A 22,680-nucleotide genomic window follows, 5' to 3' on the forward strand; every position below is an offset into this window, starting at 1 on the left:
TAGGTCTTCTTGGGATATGGGGATAAATATGATAAGAACAATCCCTCCCAAGCTTCTTGCCCCAAATAAAGATGAACTGTCTATGGGCACCCCTGGCCCTATTTTTTACAGGTTTTTAAAATCTTATCTGATGCTGTGAGGAGGAGGAATTCAAGTAGCATGTGGCCAAATGATGGGAGAAGCTAGACGGGATGAGAGAGCAGTAGGTAATCAGCATGGGCAGCAACTAAGAATGAGTGTTAGCATTCAGGTTAACTTTATCAGACCATAACCATGATCTCCTCTGTTCTGAACTGACACTTCCACAAGCCAGAAGCCCTCTCCTCTACAACACTCCTAGCTATGTGGGACCTGGATGTGGCCAAGGGTGGTATGGGCTTCCCTTTAGCTTTGTACTCCTCACCTAAATCCTGGCACAACCAGAGTGAGGATCATGAAGTCATTGTCTGAGGCTCCAACAGCTGTATAAATGTGATCACCAGCCACCTCCCAGCCTGGAAAAGGAGAGGGAAGAGTTAATGCCCAGTGGTCTTGGGTGCAGGGCAAATGTGCACCCAGATGACACTCTGGAAGAGAGATAACACCGTCCTTTGAGGCGTTCAGAATCACCGCCAAACAAACCATGTTACTTCTCTGGCTACTTTGGTCAAAGTCTCTGAAACTCTCAGAGCACGGCCTTTGGAGTGTGTACACATTGTTTCTAGTTCTGTTTCTGTCTCTAAAACAAAGGCTTGGCAGAATATATATTATATGCCCATGGGCAGTGGAGCATGCAGGGGAGTGCATGGCACGATTAGCTCATTTTTCTCCAGACATCCCTATTATGAAGAAACGTGAGGTGGGAAGACCCCCTGTGGCAGTGCATCGAGCTGAAAGCTCACAGTCAGGAGGGAGGCAGTTACCTGTCATGCCCTTGTACTCAAAGTTGATCCCACTGAGGACGGTCGTTTCCATGTTCGTGGGCAGTGTGTTCCACCATTTGTATTCGAATCCCACGGCAGGTTCGGTCCCCGCTGGGCAGTGGCTACAATCTGGGGGAGCCGTAAGATCCATGCGTTCAGCAGGAAGGCCACAGCCACCCTTACTGGAGCTGCTGTCACACAGACAAGTGGCAACAGGGGTGGGCAGCCCAACAAGAGTGGTGCTGAGCACCGTTGCACAGTGACATCAAGCTGACTTGAAAGCATTCTGACAATGTTTTTTAACAAACTCAGGGTGTAAACACTGACCCTTCATTATCATATTCCAATTGGGCTACTGGCCCATCAAATTATTCATTTTAAAGCTTAAACATATCCTCTGGTCTGGTACATATATTTAATATTGTTTGTCACATTGTTATCCTCAAATGCCTTCACATTCATAGGTATGCAAATCCCCCCAACTCCCTTTTTGCAGAGTGGCTTACAAATCCTGTGTGTCAATGTGGCCATCCCAGCTCCCTAAACCTTCTAGGTAGCGTCCCTGCCACATGCTGGCAGCCTCTGATGTGAGAATTGGGTCCCTTCAGGCCTGAGTCACATTCAAAGTTGGAATGAGGAGGAAGGTCGGCAGTTCTCAAGTATGACTCGGACCTACAGACAGGGCCCACCCTGACCTCTCTTCTCCTGAGTATAGACCTCAGAGGTGGCCTGGCCCTGCCTGCCTCCCTTGGAAAGACAGAGCCCGTGTTCAGCTGACACTGGGAGTGCCCACATGGCCCACCCTTCTGGGTGGTGTGGGAGCGGATGCGAGGCAGGGAGTGGGGTGGGGGGGGGGTTACCGGAGCCATTGGAATAAGAGCCATAAGGGCAGGGCTCGCAGGTGCTGCTGTTGGTCTTGAAGAAACCAGGGTTGCAGGGTGGGCAGCGGGTCTTCACGCCAGAGGCGGGCAGCTTCACTGCCCCCTCCAGGTCCTCACTGCAGATTTTCGGCTGGGCCCATTTGTACATGAGCTGTGTCTGCAGAAACAAAGCACGACTCAGCCTTCCTGCGTGGGATTATCTTCAGGAATTTACCTTGAGAGTGGGGGGATTCTGGGCTCCAGTGAAAGCTCCACCACGGTGGGGCACTTTGTTTTGGTCACCGATATACCCCAGGCCTGTCGCCTAGTGCCTGGTACATGGTCATGCTCAATAAATATCTGCTGAATGAATGTTGACTGAATGAAGAGGGATAGACCTAATGAGGACTCGTGTGTCGGATGGAATGGGGGGCCAGTTGCCTCCAGAGAAAGCTCTGATTCCAGTGTAGAATCTTATTCCTACCAATGTCACAGGAAAAGCCGCTGGTGAAAATCCCAGAATGCGAAAAGGCATGGAGTAGAGGTGGCTTATGTAACCCCTGGGGAGAAGAGAGGTTGGCTGAGGTGCCCCAGTTTGTCTTCCAAGTGTTTTCTTTGCTTTTTCACTTATTCAGTAGGCAACTATAGCAAGTCAAATAGATCTGTGTGACTCAGAGACGAAGGACGTGGCCCCTGCCCTCAAGGAGCTCACCGTCTAGCAAGGGCACCAAGCGCATAATAACAATCCCCATGGGGGTATGGACACTACGTTCTCTGGGACATCCAGGCAAGAGGAACGATGTTGGTTAAAGAACACAAACTTCCAATTATAAGATCAGTAAGTTCTGGGTATCTAAGGTACAGGTGATTAGAGTTAATAATACTGTATTATATACTTGAGAGCTGCTGAGAGAGTAGATATTAAACATTCTCACCACAGAAAAGAAATGGTAATTATGTGACCTGATGGAGCTGTTAGCTAGCTCTATGGTGGTCATCATCTTGCAGTATGTAAGTGTATAAAATCAATACATTGTACACCTTAAACTTACACGATGTTATGTGTCAGTTATATCTCAAAAAAACCAGGGGAAAAAGGCAAGAGGAACGGCCAGCCACCCAGCCACCAAGTCAGTGGACAAGAGAAGCATTGTGTCTGTCACTTAGTAGGGTCGTCCGTAGTCTTTTGATGGAGAAATTGGATAGAGAAGAGGAGATGAATTACAGGAGGCCTTGGTGAATCAGGGGTGAGGTTGGGCAGTGTGAAGCTTCCCGTGTGGCCCTCGGGCAAGTCAGAAACAAAAGGATTGCATTGAGGTGATGATGCAAATGCTCTGTGTAGCATACCATACATGTGAAAAGGTGGGTGAATAAAGCATCGGTCCATTTTATTAAGGATAAGAAATGACAGGGTCTTAAAAGGGTCCCGTGCTGCCTGCATTGAAGGTGAGCCCTGAGACAGACAACTCTTCTCCCTGCTCAGCTCAGCCTTTCTCCCTGTGAAGAGCAGCCAGTGACCAGAGACCTGGACTAGTGCTCTAAACTTATCTCAACTGGCTTGTCTCCTTGAGTCTCATAGAGAGAAAGGTCTGGGGAGCTGGTAGACTGATTTAGACCATCTCTTGGAGCAGCACACTCAGCAGCCCCAGTGGATTGGCCATCCTGGTCCCTGAGAAAGCCCTGAGGCACAGCAAAGGCCATAATAGGAGTCCCTTGATATTAAAATACAGCTTAGAAAACAAAATCCCAAGCAGAACCAGTGTGGCCCTGAGGGCTGAGGCTTCTGTAAAGCAATCCTGGTGACTGCATATCCCTGTGCACTCCTCACCGTGTATACTCCAGGGCTCCTCCCTGAGCTGTGCTTTGGCGGGGCTGCAAGGTGCGAGCACTGGCTCTGGCCCCACTCAGCATCTAAAGACCCTCAAGGTGATCAGGGGAGGGCAGGCACCCAGGCTTGCAGGCATCAGAGCACACGACGGATCTAGAATGACTTGGTCTAAGCCGGGAGGGGAAAGAGTGGGGCAGAAGGAAGCAAAGACAGCCACAATCGGCCACATGTTATGCCCTGGAGGGAGAAGAGGGGCAGGATTGTCCTCATTTAATCAGTGGGTCAACTGAGGCCAAGGAAATGACAGTAATTTTTACAAGGTCATGCAGAACACCAGACACTACAGAACGGGGTCTAAGGTGCAACTGACAAGATATATCATTTCGCCTGGCTGCTAGGGAAGGGGATTTTGCTCGAAACATGAGGGTGGGGTGGGGCAGTGCGGGGGCAGTAAGAGATGACTATAGAAACAGTCACCGTAAAGGATTGGACTTTATCCCATGCTTAATTAGCAAAAAGAGGATTCGGCCAGCCAGCCAGCCAGGAAACATTTATACATCCTAATAGCCAAGCATATGCTTAGCGCTGAATGATGCAGAATTCCCCACTCCTATTTCTTGAGAGGCTCTGATTTAGGGATATAGGCAGCAGTTCATTCAGAATGTCTAATCTGAGACAGATCCCTCCACTTGTGCCCTTGAGCCATCCCTGCTCATTTACTGTTGTTCCTCGAAGTCATCCGGCACACACCTGCCCCCTCTACACCTGCTGCGTGCCCCCTGCCTGGAGAGCTCCCCTTCACCTCACTCAGATCTCTGCTCAAATGTCACCTCCTCAGAGAGGTCATCCTTACCCTCTCTAAAATAGCTCTGTCATTCTTTATCTCCCAATCCTGTTTTATGTTTTTCTTCCTACCACATACCACCATCAGACGTATTACTATACACCCATTTGTTGTCTGTCTGTTGTCTCTCCCTCCACTTGCTCCCCAACAGGAATTAAGCTCCATGAGAGTAGACGTTCCCTTGGTTTTGTGAGCTGCTACACACCTAGCGCCCAGCACAGGGGCTGGTTGTACATGTGAACAAATGACCTCCTCTGAAACGCCTTCCCTGCTCGCCACCCCCCATCCTGGTCACTCCTCTTCTGGGTGGGTGCCCTGTGCCCTGCACACCGTCAGGCCCATCTTCCTTGTCTCTGCCCTCCCCCACAGGACTGTGAGCCTCTGAGGGCAGGAGCCCTTCTCGCTCAGCTCTGATACCCCAGCTGGAGCACAGTGCCAGGCGCAACAGCTGATGCTCAAAAAATGCCTGTTGACTCAATGGCAGAGCAGACTACAAAGGAAAGTCTTTCTGAGGCAGAAAGCCTGGGGGCAAAGAGGGAGCCAGCAGAGACGGAACAAGTCGGGCCATTCTCCAGTGAGCCAGGAAGTAGGAATCATCCCCTTTGCCAGCCCACAAGAGCAGCGCCGAGGGGACAAGTCTGATGAGTTCCGTGAAGAGAGAAGTACGCGTGGACAGGCAGCCATTGCCCAGGGGGTGAAGCAAACGGAAGAAACCGAGGAAAAGAAAATGAAGGTGTTTTTCGAAACAGAGCATATGTGAATAAGCAGCAGAACAAATGTGGCAAAAACAGCTTCTGACCTGAAAATAAATGAGGTCATCTCGTTTTACTTCCCCACTGGCCCCAGGGTCACTGCAGAGGGCTGTGGGGTTTTCTGGGGTGCCAGCTTCACTGGCCGCTGGAGGTCCGGATCTGGCAAAGCCCAAGGAGCAGGCAAAGGGGCCGCATGACCGTGCTACCCACCTCTCCACTGGCATCACAGGCCGTGTGAGTGTAGAAGTAATCTTTGTCTGTGCAGGCTGGCCGCACTCTGCAGGTGGAGGATCCTTTTTCTAAATGGCAGATGCAAGGACAAACATTTGAAGTTAAAAAAGCAGAGCTCTCGACCACTTGCTTACGATGCTATAACGCCCAAGACCTTGGGGTGAGGCACAACACAGACACTGCAGAAAGTAGACAGTCCTGCACACCCACCTTCCCTTTGCCTGAGCAGCAAGATTTTCGGTCCCTAAATCCCTGCTCAGATACACCCTTTGCGCCTCTCCCCGGTGCTGATGAGAAACCACTGGGCCTGCCCTGTGGAGCAGGGCATGGAGAGGTGGACTGGCCAAAGGACCAGCAAGGAGGGAGGTAGCCAGAAGGAGCATCTTGCAGGTTTACCACCAATTCCCTGGAACTCGCCATCTTCCAGGTGCCTCAGAACCCTGACTGTGCAGGTGGTTTTTCTACTCCTGAAGGGTTGAAGCAGAACATAGGAAAGCTAGGACAGTGCTTCATCCTCTTACTCCAATTCTGTCTCTGAATTGTCTCTTAATATAAGCCTAGAATGAAGGGCTTCCACCTCTGTATTTCCCCTTCTCCATGCAACGATCCTACGCAAATAAGGTGACAGTTTAATCCAACTCTTCCCACTTTCCCCACCCCCAGGCCTCACAGCACTCTCTAAGCTTTGACCTGAACTTAATGAAAAATGTTATTATCATTTTTATTTACTTTACTCTCTGTATGTTCTTTTTTTTAAAAAAAAATATTTATGTATTTATTTATTTCGGCTGCGCCAGGTCTTAGTTGTGGCATGTTTAGTTGCAGCATGCGAGCTTCTTAGTTGCAGAATGCAAACTCGTAGTTGCGGCATGAGAACTCGTAGTTGCGGCATGAGAACTCGTAGTTGCGGCATGAGAACTCATAGTTGTGGCATGCATGTGGGCTCTAGTTCCCCGACCAGGGATCGAACCCAGACCCACTGCATTGGGAGTGTGGAGTCTTATCCACTGCACCACCAGGCAAGCCCTTCTATATATTCTTCTTATATCTAGGTTAGTTCTGCTTTAACCCTATGAACCCCTGGATAGCAAGAACTATTTCAATGAATCCCTCTTTAAAGCAATGGATTTCATCTTTTTTGAATTACAAACCCTTTTGAGAATTTGAAAAAAAGACCTGTTTCCTGTATCCTGAAAAATATACATACTCCATGCAAATAATTTTTTTTTAATTTCCAGGAGATTTACTTTCTCCAGAATAAAAACCATTGCTTTACAGAGTGCCAGTACAATACTGCTTACTACTACTGTCACCACTATTTCTAATGTGACTACTGTGTTACCTGCAGCTAAGCAGGTGATCATGGTGAGACCTCTTCTCTCTATTACCTGACAGGCAGTTTGGTAGAACGGAATGAGATTTTTAAGTCAGACCGATCTGGGTTTGGATCCTGCTTAATCATTTAGCTGCATCGCTTTCGGCAAGTTACTTAACCTCTCTGAGCCTTTGTGCTCTCACCTGTAGAGCAGGAAGAATAACATCTTCTTACTGGAGCCAGCACATACCTGACACATTGTAAGTAAGAATTTGCTAAGTGCTGGTAACTATTATCACCTGGGTTTGTGGGACTTATTTTTATTTGGTAGCTGTCATGGGATTTTTAATAAGGATTAGAAGTCCCCTTTCTCTTCCAGTTAAGGCTTATTTCTCAACTGGTCCCTTCTTCTTCCCAAGGCCAAATGAGTTGCTAGATCGGAGAATCTCCTAGTTACCTCCTTGTTGGCCTGCATTGGGGAGTTCCCTCAATCACACATTTCCATGCCTCTTCTGTCCCCATCTTAATTAGCCTGGGCAAGAGGGAACTACTGGCTGAGAAACAGCTGGGGTCTTCTCAGCTCATTTACTTGGTTAACAAACAAAGGCCTATTTCAACATAGAGGGATCCAGGGACTCCTGGTTTTGACAGACTTGGCCAGGAGAAATTTGGGGGGAGATGCTGAAAATAAGCCAGTTCCCAGGCCCTTGCATACTAGATCTAGCAAATTGCAAGTTACGTGTTAGAAAGTGCATTCCACACAGGGACCTTTCTCTGCTTGTCAAATATTTGTTCAACCTGACACCCCAGCTCTGGGTTTCAGCAAAAAGGGTCCAGCTGTTTACACACTGACAACTTCTAAACTGGTTTTAATAAATGATTAACGCAAATGCTGAGCCAGACCTCACTTTCCCAGCTCAGGTTTCATCAAGGTGTTGAAACTGGAGACTAGTCATGTTCGAAGGATTGGCCTAGATATTTGTTGAGAAAATGAAAAGTGATTCCTGTAGGACTGGCCCTGGGCAAAACTGTTTGTAGATAAAGTTTGTCTTGGGGGCTCCACCTGCTCTTTCTGCACCTTCCTCCTCCTTTGCGTATCTTCCCCCTGCCTCCAGAAATACAACCTTCTCGTTCTGATCCTTTTTATCCAAGGAAAACATTTCCCCTGAAGATTTCAGTACCGAATGAACCCAATGCCCAGCTCCGACACCACCACAGACTCTGGGCAAATCCCTTAACCTCTGTGAGCTTCTCCTAATTCATTTGTAAATGGGGAAATCACCCCTTCACTATGCTACGAGTAATGAGAAAATGTTTTGTAAACTGTAAAGTACTGTACAAGTGACTTATTATTGTTACCTATGCCCAGAGTGGTTTCACACCACAAGAAGACTGCTGGGACAGGCCTTAATGTAAATGAATAAATAAAATCAGTGCTTACTACATGCCAGACACTGTTCTAAATCTTTACCTGTTTTAATCCGTGCACACAATGATGCTATGAGGTAGATACAATTATTGTCATTCCCATTCTAGAGATGAGAAAACTGAGGCACAGACAAGTGATTTGCCCAAGGTGGTGCAGCTAGGAAGTGGTGGAGCAAGTATTTGAACCACAGTGATTTTGTTCTGGAGTCCATGCCCTTAAACCCTGTGCTGTTCTGTTAGGAAATGAATCCCTAATATTAAACATAACACAAAGGAATTAATCCTAATGATCAAATTTAATCTCTCAATGAGAAAGATGCTTTCAGTCAAGCCTTTGTCCCTGACATCCTCATGCACATCAGCTCCTCGTTAGTCTAGGTCCTGGATACGGGCAATGGCACCTGATGCAAAATCTTCTGACTGTAGCTTCTGCCTCCAGCTCTTCCTTTCCTCATCCATTTTCCAAATGGCAAGCAGAATGGTCTTTCAAAGGCACAAGCCAGATCACGTCATTCCCAGTTTTACATTCTTTAATGGCTTCAAACGCTGATAGGATCAAATCCCAATTCTGTAGCAATGGCACAGAAGGGTTTAACAGTAATCTGTTCCCTGCCCACCTCTTAGCCTTGGATGCTAATTCTAAGTAAGCTCCAGCAATGCTGAGTTACTCCCGGATCCCTGAGCCTTCTGGCCTTGGCTCACACTTCTTCCAGAATATCCTGCCCCCATCAAATCACCAACTCATCTTTCAAGATAGCTTATCTTTCAAGACCACAGCTAGTGCAGGCTTTCCTCCCTCCCCAGAGAGGACTGACCACTTCCCCCTTTTGCTTCCACCGCACATTACACTCAGTACTCCTATCCTAGCACCTCCTGTACCGTGGAGTTATTACACTTGGTGTTTCTATAACCACATTTCCACTTTTGACATAAGCTGGAGGGCAGCACCAGCTGTAACCTTAGCATCAAGTCCAAGCCCTGGCACCCAGTGGCCACTCAGAATATATTTACAAATGAATGACTAAATGGTCACAGGGCCTCCTGCCACTCCCTTTATGTACATTCCATCATAGGCTCTCATCAGACTCTCTCTGCATTTTCCCAGTCTCCCACTGACCCTGTATTCTGGAACAATCAAGTCTCAAAGAGACGTGATACTCTTTGTATCCCAAGCTGAACATATTCTTCATAGTAAAATCTCACTTTCCATTTAAAGAGGTGGATGGAGAAATCAGTGGCAAAAGGAGAATAGACTCCAAGAATTCAGACTCCCAAACTAATACCTTCCTAACCGCTCTCTGGATAGAAATCAATTTACATAGCATTGATGAAAACACTCTGTAGGCAGTTCTTCTAGAACCACCTTGCCATTTAAACCCTGTACCACAGCGGGGCTGGAAAGGGAGCTGGAGAAAAAGACTAACAAAGGCCGCTATTGATAGAGCAGGGAAGAGGAATACGAAATTCAAGTGGAAAAACGGGAATTTAGACTTATAGGTAAAAACCTCCCCCAAGATCTAAAAATCTATGTTCTTGCTGAAAGCTACACTCATTTGGCAAGATCTGTGTAGATAAAGAGAACTTCTATTTTAGGAATGGTGTAGAAATAAGCAGCTCACCAGGTCAGTGGCGGGTCTTGGCTGAGCAACCACGTACTGTGATGCCTGTGTGAAGGGTGGGTGTGTCTGTGTAGGGATGGGGGTGTCTGATTAAGAGAGGGCCTTGAGCCGGGTTTGTATATAGTTCTGTGGAAAAAAGGAAAAATGGAATAGTTATGGGCATTTGCAGGGGAAGGGAGGGGACTCTTTCTCTCTCCCTACCTGTTTGTTTCAGAACATGTCTTGGAGATTGGTTGCTGTGCCAGTCATTGCACTGTCTAAGCACAGGGCCCTCTGGGGACACTACCCATCTTATACCAGAGCCCTGCTGCTGTCGAGATCCTCTCAAATAACCGGTCCCGTTTCTCAAAGTTGGGCTGTTTTAGGAAATTATCCAGGGACTGCAGAAATAGGCTGCTTCCCACTGTCCTCTTATTTTCCCTTAGAGCAGTGGTTTTCCAACTGTGTTCCAAGGATCCCTGGATTTCCTGACAAGGCCTGCTTTGAATTCAATGGATGCTTTGAATTCAGTGGATGAAAGATTATAGCTTCTTGCTATCAAAATGTTTTGAGTAACAATACGACCTCATGGGGCTTCCCTGGTGGCACAGTGGTTGAGACTCTGCCTCCCAATGCAGGGGACACGGGTTCGAGCCCTGCTCCACATGCCGCGGAGCAACTGGGCCCGTGAGCCACAACTACTGAGCCTGCGCGTCTGGAGCTTGTGATCCGCAACAAGAGAGGCCGCGACAGTGAGAGGCCCGCACACCGCGATGAAGAGTGGCCCCCGCTCGCCGCAACTAGAGAAAGCCCTCACACAGAAACGAAGACCCAACACAGCCAAAAATAAAATAAATAAATAAATAAAATTAAAAAAAACCAATATGACTTCATGGCTCTTCTAAATTAACTTTGATAATAATTGTTATAAATTAAAATGTATAAATTTATGCCTCTTTTATCTACTGTATATATTATTTATAATTCTAATCTTAATTAAGGTTTCATTAAAAAACGATTGCAACCCCTTTCCATAGCTTTCCTAATTCCTCTAATTCTGAGCTGCTTTTGCTTTTTGCCGTGGTGCCCTGCACTTTTTGCTATCTAATACACTATATAATTTACTATATATTTATTATTTAGTTATTATAGTTATTATGTATGCCATTTACATTCCAGAATGTAAATTCCATGAAGACAGGGACCCTTGTCTATTTTTTTCACTGAAGTATTCCAAACACCTAGAGTAAAGGCCTGGCGGATAGTAGAAGCCTGATAAATACTTACTGAATGATTTCATTTCAAGAGTGATTGGCGGATTAGATGGGCTCTTCCAGGGCCCAGAAAGCAAGTGCTTAAGAAGAATTGTCTTCAGCTTGGCCAAAAGGATGGTTCCACTTCCTGTCTGTCCCTGTGTATATGTTGGTACCCCCCCACCAAACTCTTCCCGCCCTCAGAAACATCACCTGAATATTTGTCAGGGTCACACTGGTGGCAAGAAGTCTCTCCCTTATTGGAATAAGAGTTAGCTGGGCAAAGTTTGCAGCAAGAGGAACCCTTCTGGTCTGCGTATGTGCCTGGTTTGCAGGGGAAGCATTCTGAAGTGTAGGCCACTCCTAGGGAGGACGAACAACATAGGAAAGCAAGAATTGAGCCTAGAGACTGAATGCCCTGAGGACTAACCCACACCCTCCCTGCTGAAGTCAGCATCAGACCCCAGACACAACCCCATTCTCTGTTCTCTGTACCTGTTATGGCGATGTTTCTCACGAGCACAGGCTTAGAAACTTTGGACCACACTGAGAAAGCTGTGGTTCTCCAGTAGAGGACGTTATTGCCTCGATTTAGTTCGACCTAAAAACCACAAACAGGAGTTAGTTCAGTCACAGAGACAGGTATTGCTAATCCATTGCATTAGCCTCCTGTTGGGATCCCCCCTCTTGCAGTCTGCATGGCAGTGCCTATTCTGCTCCTCTCCCTCAACTTCCTCAGTGTTGCCCTTCCTCCCAGCTCCTCTCTCCTTCTTATTTTCTTTTTATAAATTTAGTATTTATTTTTGGCTGCATCGGGTCTTCGTTGCTGTGTACGGGCTTTCTCTAGTTGCGGCGAGCAGGGGCTACTCTTCGTTGTGGTGCGCGGGCTTCTCATTGCGGTGGCTTCTCTTGTTGCACAGCATGGACTGTAGGCACGCGGGCTTAAGTAGCTGTGGCTCACGGGCTCTAGAGCGCAGGCTCAGTAGTTGCGGCGCACGAGCTCAGTTGCTCCATGGCATGTGGGATCTTCCCGGACCAGGGATTGAACCCGGTGCCCTGCATTGACAGGTGGATTCTTAACCACTGCGCCACCAGGGGAGCCCTCCTCTCTCCTTCTAAGGCTCCTCTTACAACCCTCTCATGCCCTCTCCCACTTCTCCTTCAGTCACATATACCATGAGCATTTCTATGTTGAGACCAATGAAGGGACCTGAGGGTACTGACAACAGAGTGGCTGAAACTCCCTCATTCTTCTCTGGTTGTATTTATCCATGCCCCAGCCCCAGAAGACTGGGCCTTTAAAGCCGGAAAGCTGCTGGTCCTTGGGGTCAAGCCAGAGGAGCGAGTCAGTTCACATCCACATTATGTCAACTCAAGAGGGGAGAAACTATAGCATCCTCATGTTGTCAGACAACTGCCCTCTAGGGAGAGAAGAGTGGAGGCCCAGATGGGGAGGAAGCACTCTTTGGAGGAAAGGCCCTTGGTCCCTTTTCTGGAATCTCCAGGGAGAAGGCTGCTCTGATACTCACACTGTGCAATTCCCATCCTTTCTCTGTGGTTTTCATCCACCTCGAGTCATCTGCATTGGGCTGGCACTGGTCATTCTGAACCTGAGGCAGCAGGAATTTGAGATCAGAGTCTCAGCTTTCTAAGGAAACGAATTGCTTACCCCATGATGCCCCAGCCCTTCAGAGGGCCCTTCTTATGGGAGAAGGACTGAGCTCAGAAGTCATGAGATTTGAAGTATGGCAGGAGCTAGTTACACACACAAGATGTCAGTACGTGGACACTAAAGAAATTATGCGTTAACTCAGAGCTGTTACGTGCTGTTTTCATGTCTGAACAGGGCAGAACACCTACGAATCTCCCAGACTCTATCTACTCTTCCCCCCAGGGTCCTTTGACTTCTGCCTTTCTCTTTGCCTTTGAAACCTCAGCTCACTTTGACCACAGTTCTCTGCAGAGGGAAGACAACTGTGAAAACTTCCCGAGCAGGACTATGCGTGTGATTCCTGTAAATGAATGTGAGCCTCGGAGGGCCTTTACCTCCCACCTTCCCCCTCAGCCAGGGGCTTACAAAAAACTCGAAGATGATGCTGGAGTCTGGGTAGTAGTATTCAAAGTTAACAGTGCCAGACTGCTTCAGGTTCACGGCGTACATCAGCGTGGCCATGCACTCATCCGTGTTGGAGGAGATATAGTCACCCAGAGGAACCCACTTGGACCTGTGAGGGAACAGGAGCCAAGTTCACAGTCAGGAGCCCAGCCCACCAGGACTTGTGTGATATGCAGGTCTCATGTCCTGCTAGGTCTCTGCAGAATTCCAGACTTGTGATTCACAAGTGGAAGCTTACACCTGAAAATGCTCAGTGAAGAATGACCTCCAAGTCAAGGAGCCTGGAGGTACAGCCAAGAGGAGGACAGGTAGGTGTACCTCCACATTATGCAGAGCTATCCAGAAGATAGACGGCAGGTAAGGTTGTGGATAGGGGGAGGTAGATAATATTTATTGGTTGCTTACTAGCTCCCAGATGATGAACTACATATGCTACATTCATGATTCCTTTCTATCAGTAAGAGGAAATGCAATTTTGTCCCCATTTAAGGGATGATACAACAGAGGCTTTTTGAGTGCCTTGCCCAGTATAACACAGCCAGCAAGTGACAGGGCTGAGATTCAAACCCAGGTTTGCCAAACTCAAAGCTCTCAAAGAAAGTTAGTAGATAAAGCTATTCTTCAGAACTCAGAAGTCCATCCAATCTAATCCACCCATTTTTTTGGTTTTGGTTTTTGTTTTGAAATGTCCACTTTTAGATGCTACTAGGAACTGGTTTTTATGGGAAGGGGGAAGGGAGAAAGCATGTTGATTTTGCTTTCTAAATACCTCTACTGTGTCTACTCTACCCAAGGGCTCTTCCTTCTCCTCCCCGCATGTCCCTCAGCTCTGAATCAGCCCCAACTCGCCTCCCTGCATCCAGTCCTGCTTCCTCCAATCCCTTCTCCACAGTGTGGCTGGAGAGAGACTCCAAAACAAAAATCTGACCCTGTCACTTCCCTGCTTGAAACTCTGACTCCCTGTTGCCCTTAGGATGGGGTACGAACTCCTCACCCACTCTCTATGCTCCAGCCCTACAGCATTTCTTTCAATTCTTCTGCCAAACTTTCTCTCACCTCTGGGTCTTCCCACACACTGTTCTCTCTTCCTGGAACAAACTTCCTCCTCCCTCCATCTATTTAATTCCTACTCGTGTCTTAGAGCAAACGTCACCTAATCTGAGAAGTCCTCCTTGACTCCTTTACCTGCCTCTGCTACGTGTGCCCTCAGCTCTCACTGTTCCCTTTCTCATAATCACAGTCCTCCTGTATTTCATTTAAACATGTTATGAAATATTTAAGACCCGCCACGCTGCTTATGAAATGCAACACAGCAGAAGTGTTGGTGTACCCCTGGCTAATCTCAACCCCCTCCGCATCACACACACCTTTCCCCACTGTCAAGTAATCACTTTCCTGAATTTGGTGCTTGACGTCCCCATGTGGTTCTCTGCCCTTCACTAATTATGTATGTATTTCTAAGCAATATACTGTATGACAGCATTTTGCACGTTTTTATATCTTATGTGCTCACGGATTCTGAAACTTGCTTTTTTTCCCTCAACACGTATAATGATTGTGGGATTCCTCTATATCCATAGTCACACGTGAATAACAGCTCTTCTTTCACTTTTACCAGTATATAAGATTGCTTTCTATGGTTCGCCCATATTTATTTATGCATTACTTGTTGACGGACATCTAGATTGTTTCCAGTTTTTTGCTATTGTGCGCACTCTTGTTAGGAACATTCTCGCACGTCTCCTTCTACGTGTATTTGAGTGGAAAGTCTGGGGGTAGAACTGCTGGGTCACAGGGTATGTGAACCTCCAACTTTACCAGCTATGGCCACGTTGTGCTCCAGAGTGGCTGCTGTCAGCTACACCCACCCGCAGCGAAAGACAGCTGTTCTGGCTCCACAACCCGCCCCCCCCCACATCTGGAATGGTCAGACGTTAAAATTGTTGCCAATATGATACGGTAGGACAGAGTGTCTCAGTGGGCTTTAAATCTTAGTTCCTTAACTATAAGTGAGGTTGAGCATCTTTTCTTAGTTTATTTGCAGTTTGGCTTCCTCTTCGGGTCATACTTGAATTCTTCTTGAATTGCTTGTCTTCCTGCCTGGCTCGTCGATGCTGTGAGGGCAGAGACCAAACTTAACTTGCTCACTTCTGTGTCCCTAGCACTAAGCCCTGCACCTGGCACATAAGAGGGACTCAGGGCATTAAACAGCTGAATGTGGGAAATGGGTGATCAAAGACAATCCCACTATTTCACTGCTGTGCCTGAGACCAGCCCAGGTCTCCAGTGATTAATAATGGTCAGTTCAGGGGACCTCAGATTAGTCCACTGTTTTCCCCCTGTGTTTGTCAGAATAACATGGTACTTCCAGCTCTTCAACAGTTAGTGTTATTCTCAAATGGAAGCATATCCAAAATACCTAAGCTGAGCTCATCCAAGATACCCAGCTAACCTAACGGTACTGATTTCTCCTTGTTAAAAGAGACAGCACTTAAAGCTGATGTGCTCCACAGCATCAGCTATAAATAACTCCTGAAGGTGGATGAATAATTCAAAGGATGCCATAAGTGGATTTCATTTGCAAAATGCGTCACAATTCTGACTTTTGTCAGAGCTGTCCCTGGTGAAGATCGTTTCACGTTCAATGATAACATGTCTTGATTGATTTCTAACGCCAGGCATCGCTCCGAATCTTTACAAGTATCATTTCGTTTCATCCTTACCACGGCCTCTAAGAAGAGTACTATTTTTATCACTGGTTCTTAGAATGAGGACACCAAGGCATGGAAGAGATTAGGAACCTGCCCCCGGTCATTTAGCTGTGATCTGCTTATACCTGCTTTGTTTTGCCGTGGCTCTGGGGAAAAGGGAGGCAAGTTTTCAAAGAGGAATTCTCACTTGGTGGCCACCCAGACACACTGCCGAGCTCACACTGGGTAGCACTGTTTATAAATTCAGGTTAGAAAGAAGAAACTGTACAGGAAAACTTAGAGGCTTCCAAAGTTTGAGACCCTTTTTAATGCTTTCTCTCATTCTTGTTTCACCTTCACAGTATTTGGTGTTCTGTTCTTCTCCGTGAACGTACAGCATCCTTTCCATGACTCCCTTTTCACTCTTATTCCCTTTTGCTTATCCCAGTTTTGGATCTGAGGACTGTTTCCATCACCTTAGTCCTGAGACATTTACCCAGGAACCAAGGATGACCCCCTGAAGGCTCAGGAACCTGCCATGGAAACTCCATTCAGTTGGCCTGTTGTGTTTTCAATTATTTATTTTGTGTCTGCTTTGTGCCAGGTGTTAGATACTGGAGACACCGCAAAGCACAAGACAGCCCTGACCCCCTCCCTCTTGGAGCTTGCATTCTATTTCTAGTGGAGGAGACAGAAACTTAACACGCAGTTAATAACATAGTAATAACTATGGTAAGTGCCATAAGGAGAAATACAAGATGATGTATGTGTGTGTAACAGGGGCCTGTGGGGTCAGGGATGGCTTCTTTGAGGCAGTCACTTTTAGGCAGAGACCCGAGGGTGAAGCAGGAGTCAGTTGGGGGAAGAGTTGGAGAAGAGTGTGTTAAAGGCGCCAGGAGGGCGGGAGCATGGTGGCCAGCTGGCTGGAGCTCTATAAGCAGGAGGAGAGGCACTGGAGAGAGGCTGGAAGAAGGGGCAGGGGGCAGAGGCCCTGCAGGCTGTGACAACGTATTGGATTTTATTCCAGTGGGAATCCACAGAATCCAGAGTTTTGAGCAGCAACGTACTGTGATTGGGCTTGTGTTTAAGAAGATCAGTCTGGCTGCTGAGGGGACGGTGGCCTGCAGGAAGCTGGGGGTGGAAGCGGAGACCAGCTGGGAGGCGCTAGAGGCAGAGCAGGTGGGAGGCGCCACTGGCGGGGGTTAGTTTGGGGGCAGTGGGCTTGGATTCAGGTAAATACACAGTCGAGCAGGAAAGCCAGACACTTGGTGACGTGACAGCAGCTGTTATTGCCTTTCTGGGGCACGGTGGGGAAATCACAAACCCTCTCTAGGTTGCCATTTCCTCTCCATTTCTCCTTTTTCCCCTCCCGGGAATGTCGTGGGATGCCTTAAGATCCAGGCCCTGAAGCAGTCTGTGCTGTGGAAACACAAGTCGTTTTGAACAGACCCACATCCGGCCTCGCTGAGAGAGAATGATTTCTGGACTTTCACTGCTTCCCCAGACAGGGAGAAAACCCTGCTTGCACACGCGTGGCGACTGACCGACTGAGCCAGGCCTGAGCCTTGTCCAGGGTCAGTCACGTTCTCTGTTAGGACTAAAATGGGGGTTGATTGTCTTTAACCCACACATGCCCTCTCCTTCCAGCTTGAATCCTCTCCAGCTTTATCTCTGCTGCCAACATTGTCGTGCTAATGATTTTGACTCACAATATTGAACTCTGAAACAACATTAAAATTGGACTGTTAGAGGCCTCCTGCCTGGCTCACACAATGGTGCTTCTAGGAGATTTAAGTATAGGAATGGGAGACATTGTTCCCAACTTTAGAAATCCAGGTGTAATACAATTAATCCTTTTTTATCATTTTGATTGCTTGGGTATAAGAGAAACTTTCATGTACTTTTCTCCTGTATTCTTTGTCAATATTTAACAGAGAGCAGTGGACAATTGTCTTTTACATCTATGCATCCCCCAACTTTTCCTCTCTAGGACTGGATATTGCCTTGCGTGCACTAAATGTTATTTGAAGGTGGCAGCATGGGGCAGTGGAAAGCTTGGACCAGGTGTGAATTCCAGTCTCCCCAGTTGTATGCTAGGTAATGAAGGACAAGTCATTGAACCTCACTGAGCCCCCAGTTCCTCATCTGTGAAATGGGAACAATAATACCTATTTCACTGTCACAAGGGTTCTTGTGAGGATTAGAGAAAATAATATATGTAAAGCATCCAGAATAGTGCCTGAACTATAGAAGGCACATCATTTATTTCCAGGGATAGGATACTCCCATCCCGGGAATTAAATATGCAGAGATTTGATAAGGATCGCTCACCCGTTCTGTAAGCACCCTGGGCTGAGCCTTTCAATTACTGAAAAGATTTCCTTCTGAGCTGGAGAATTCTCTGGTCATCAGGATCTCAAAGGGTTTGGAAGATCTCAGCCGTCACTGACCAAAGCTCTGGTCCCACTTTATCCTCCCAAACCCATAAACTCAGACCAGTTTTAGAAGCTAGCACCAAAGCCAGGAAGATACCCAAGGCTTTGCACGTGGTGTTGCAATCAAGTTGAGGAAGTTTATTGGCTGATCCAAAATTCCACAGTGGAATCCAGTTGGATTTTGTTTTAAAGGGACTGGGCCATTTAACCCTTGTTGATCTTATCCACCTGTCTCTATTTCACCGTGTTTTTCACCTGTCACAAATACCTGTCAGTCGCTGGTAAGCTTAGGTCAGTAAGGCTGGGCTGATGTGGATGTCATGTCCAGCAGTCCAGTGGGGGCCTGCTCTAGCCCTCACCCCGAGGAGCAGGAGAGGAGGCTGTGAAGTGCTCCCTGCAGCCCCTTCCCCAATATGGGGAGCAGGGAGGTAAGGGGGGCGTGGGGCTATGGGGGTGGGCGTGGAGTGTGGGGAGAGGGGCGACTCACGAAGTGCAGTTCTCAGTGGAATCTGTGGTGCTGTCCTCGATCTCCATGTTGGTTGAGAGGCTGGCAAAGCCATGGGGCAGCCCGTCCCACTCGTCAAAACGGATGCCTGTGCCAAGGGAGTAGCGGCCCTCAGCACACGGCTTACACGACTGGTCCTTCATGTCCAGAAACTCCCCGGCTTTGCAAGAGAAGGCTGGAACACAGAGCGGGGACAAGGGTGGGTGGTGAGGCTGCCGCCATGCAGGAGAAGTGGGTGGGTTGTGTGCATCCTAGGGGGAGGAGCAGAGGATGGAGACCTGGGAGCTTCCCCCACTAAGATGTGGAGCCATGGCGCATCTTGTGTGATTCCACTTCCGTGGATTGTCCAGAATAGGCAAAGCCATAGAGACAGAACGAAGATTTGTGGCACCAGAGACTTGGGGGGAGGGGGCATGGGGAGAGATTGCTAATGGATAGGTTTCGTTTTGGGGTGATGCAGATGTTCTGCAGTTAGATAGTGGTGATAGTTATGCAACTGTGTGAATATTTTAAAGCCACTGAGCTTTATAACTTACAGGGGTGAATCTTCTGATGTCAATTATATCTCAATAAAGCTGTTATTTTATTCTATTTATGCTGTCTATCTGTTTATTTATTTATTTATTGGCCACACCACACGGCTTAAAGGATCTTAATTCCCTGACGGGGGATTGAACCTGGGCCACGGCGGTGAAAATGCCGAGTCCTAACCACTGGACTGTCAGGGAATTCCCAAAGCTTAAAATTAAAAAAACAAAAAAAGATTTAGGGCCTTGTTGCAGGACTTTGGGTTTGTCCCTGTCAGTCTCGTTTCCTAAGGGGTCTAAGGGGTAGCCTCAGCCATTCTGAGAGCTCTCCAGTGAAGAGCATGGTCTCTCGTGCTGACCCCTCTGAATGGCACCTAGCCCTTCAGCCTTGAACTTCCCCCTTGAGTTTCTGGCCTCTGTCTTCTCCTTTCTGGTCCCACTGCCACTGTACTAGTTGGGATTCTTGTGACCTGTTAGTTCAACCATTGCAATGTCCTCCTAACTAGTTCCCTGTTTCTTGTCTTTGCTCATTCGGTGGTCAGCAGTATCTTTCTAAAACACTCATATGTACTATTATTTCTGTTATTTAAAAAATAATCAGGCACCATTCCCACTTTGGGTTATAGAATTAAGCTCTCAGCCTGGCATTCAAATTCTTCCCCAATTTTCCCCCAACCTAACTTTCTGGCTTGATCTCCCACTACAGACCTTTCTCCACCCTACTCCCATCCATCCCCTCCCTGTGTTGCCTCCACCCCAGCCCAGCTCTTCTCTGAATGTGTCTGATGTTCTCCCCCCTCCAAGCTTTTGCTCGAGTGGTTCTCCCAGCGGTTCCTGATCCCTAAGTATCCATAACTCCCATTCTCTTCACCTCATACAACACATCATATTGATGCGTGCCTCCCACTAGGCTCTGAGCTCCTCTAGGGACGGTGGCTCAGCGACTGGCACAGACATAGCAGGGGCTACATAAAGGTTTGCTGAAAAAAATGAATGGATGAACGGGTGTCTGCTCCTTCCACCAGACTGTACGCTTCTGAAGGCGGAGACTGTGCCTTATTTATCTTTGTGGTTCACATAGCAGGTGCACGTAGTGCTCAAGAACGCTGGCCAAGTTTACCGAAGATGGCTCATTTGTTTCCATTAGTCACACGTCCGTTCTACTCAGATCTTAGCAATATCCATTCACGGATTTAACGAGTACTTATTTGCTCACCTACTGAACCAGGCACTAGGCTAAGCTTGTTTTAGATTTTAAATGCCCTCAACCTCCTTTCCAAATTTTCAAGTATTCCTTGATTCTAGTTCCTGATTTTTATTGTGATCCACTGCCCCCCTTTGCATTTCTAAACAGAACAGCTCAGGGGGAATAGCTGCCAGTGGTAGCAAAGTTGTAGCTGCAGAGTCCCAGAGGTGGGGTGGGAGTTGCAGGGAAGTCACTGCCTTTCCGGCTGCACGGTCAGCTCCACAGTCAGGGAAGATTCTTGTTCCCTGAAGTAATGCCCAGTGCATCTTAAAGGTCTGTCTCTGCAGAAAGTCATCTTCTCTGGCTTCTTTTTCAAGAACGACTGCAAATCACAATCTTTCCTAAATGAGTGACTGTGGCTAGTGAGTGTAGGTTGGAGAGAAATGCACAGCCAAAAAAAGAAAATGTATGCAAACAGAGAAAATATCTAAGTGGCACACAGCCGGAATTATTTTTACTTTATACCCTCATGGGATTTAAATCTGAAAATAAAACAAAAGTAAATTGAAATACCCAGTTTGCATCCGCGAAATAACACTTCTGCACCAAATCTCAAGAGGTTTGGGGATGAGGACTGACCGGGTGGGAGGGGGGCGGGGCGAGATCTGATTCCTTAAGGCAGCCACACTGTCAGGAAGTGCCTAACTTGGATGGCAGGAGGCTTGGGGCAGAGGCCAAAGCTGAGAGGCAGGGCTGCTTACAGCACTCGGTGCCCTTGACGGGGTCAGGGAGGCTGGTGCACAGGCCCGGGGTATGCGGCACGGCGACCCTCCACCTGGAACCCAAGCTGTCACACGCAGTGTACTCGTAGTGGTACTCAGACTGCAGATGAGAGAAGAGTGGGGAAAATGTGCATTAGTAGCGGTCAAACATTAACAGCTTCCTACCCACTTCCTGTCCAGCACGATGGCTACTGACACTCATCGTCACAGTAACAGGCCCTGGGACCCCGTCAGGAAACAAGGCATCATGGAATCAAATGATTGTTATCAAACACGTATAGGAGCTACGGTTATTGGATCATTCCTCTCCACTGGCCATGGTCTAGTCCCTAGAAACCCCCCCCTTTTTTTTTTTTTAATGACTCTCTTTGCGGTTGTGTATAAATGTCCTGATAGGCCAGAGGAATGTGAGAAGGTAACCAAAGAACAGGCTACAAACAGGTGGAATTTTTCTTGTCCCAAACTGCAGAATTTATGAGCAGGGACAGGTCCATGAAAAATTTACAAAGGATTGTGACAAAAGCTGTATTTCTGTTTCCCTGATTTCCTTGCATTCTTCATGCTCTCTCCTTTTCTCCAGAAAAACTATGAATTCCCACCTCGAATTTTATGAAAATGTCACATTTAGCCCAGGCAGGTAATGGGGTCTCATCACATGAGCCTATTCATGCCTAATTTCTCTGTGCAATGGAAACTCACAGCTCAGTTGCTTTACCTGAACTAAGAATAAACTGAATAACAACAACAAAACTGCCAAATCAAGCATTAAATAAAACAGCAAGAGCCACAACAAAAATCACAGAAAGCACTACTTGGGAAAAAGAAAGCACAATAAACGAGCCAAATACTCTTCAACATTTCTTCCTCTTTTAAATCTCATAATAAACAACAGTCCATAGAATTAATGTGAATTTGGGCTTCCATGGTGGCGCAGTGGTTGAGAGTCCGCCTGCCGATGCAGGGGACACGGGTTCGTGCCCCAGTCCGGGAGGATCCCACATGCCGCGGAGCGGCTGGGCCCGTGAGCCATGGCCGCTGAGCCTGCACATCCGGAGCCTGTGCTCCGCAACGGGAGAGGCCACAGCAGTGAGAGGCCCACGTACCGCAAAAAAAAAAAAAAAAAAAAAAACTATAAGAATTAATGTGAATTTGGTTCTGATAAGCATTTTACAATCCTCACTTACCAAAAACTATATTCAAGCCCTAAAGTACTTTGTATTACTGTATCCATAAGAAAAATAGAATTAATGTCCCCCTTCTACCCATATGAAAGGATGATTGCATAATATATAAATGCAAGGAGCTGGGGCTAAAACTGAGACAGTTTGAAGTTGGCTAACCTAAGAATGTATCAGAACCAAAAAAAGAAATCTTTACTTTTCCGAGGGGTTAAATAGACTGCCTTTCATCTCTTCTAAGATGCGTATT

The 22,680-nt window shown here is 47.2% G+C and overlaps 1 protein-coding gene across 3 annotated transcripts in view; it reads right to left on the bottom strand.

Annotated features, from left to right (window-relative positions):
* The window catches only part of ELAPOR1 (endosome-lysosome associated apoptosis and autophagy regulator 1), a 67,821-nt gene that overhangs the window by 11,673 nt on the left and 33,468 nt on the right, over positions 1-22,680 (bottom strand). The window contains exons 2-11 of one of the 3 annotated variants that reach the window (XM_060142424.1): positions 21,232-21,352; positions 18,740-18,932; positions 13,089-13,236; positions 12,541-12,621; positions 11,507-11,612; positions 11,225-11,374; positions 5,397-5,485; positions 1,763-1,940; positions 903-1,031; positions 404-494 (exon numbers count right to left, since the gene is read on the bottom strand). In XM_060142424.1, coding sequence (XP_059998407.1) covers positions 404-494; positions 903-1,031; positions 1,763-1,940; positions 5,397-5,485; positions 11,225-11,374; positions 11,507-11,612; positions 12,541-12,621; positions 13,089-13,236; positions 18,740-18,932; positions 21,232-21,352 — 1,286 coding nt within the window. The remainder of the gene's footprint in view (positions 1-403; positions 495-902; positions 1,032-1,762; positions 1,941-5,396; positions 5,486-11,224; positions 11,375-11,506; positions 11,613-12,540; positions 12,622-13,088; positions 13,237-18,739; positions 18,933-21,231; positions 21,353-22,680) is intronic. The other 2 variants (XM_060142425.1, XM_060142427.1) reach the window with 2 other exon arrangements.

This window comes from Lagenorhynchus albirostris, chromosome 2, assembly GCF_949774975.1.
Source record: "Lagenorhynchus albirostris chromosome 2, mLagAlb1.1, whole genome shotgun sequence".
Taxonomy (NCBI): Eukaryota; Metazoa; Chordata; class Mammalia; order Artiodactyla; family Delphinidae; genus Lagenorhynchus; species Lagenorhynchus albirostris.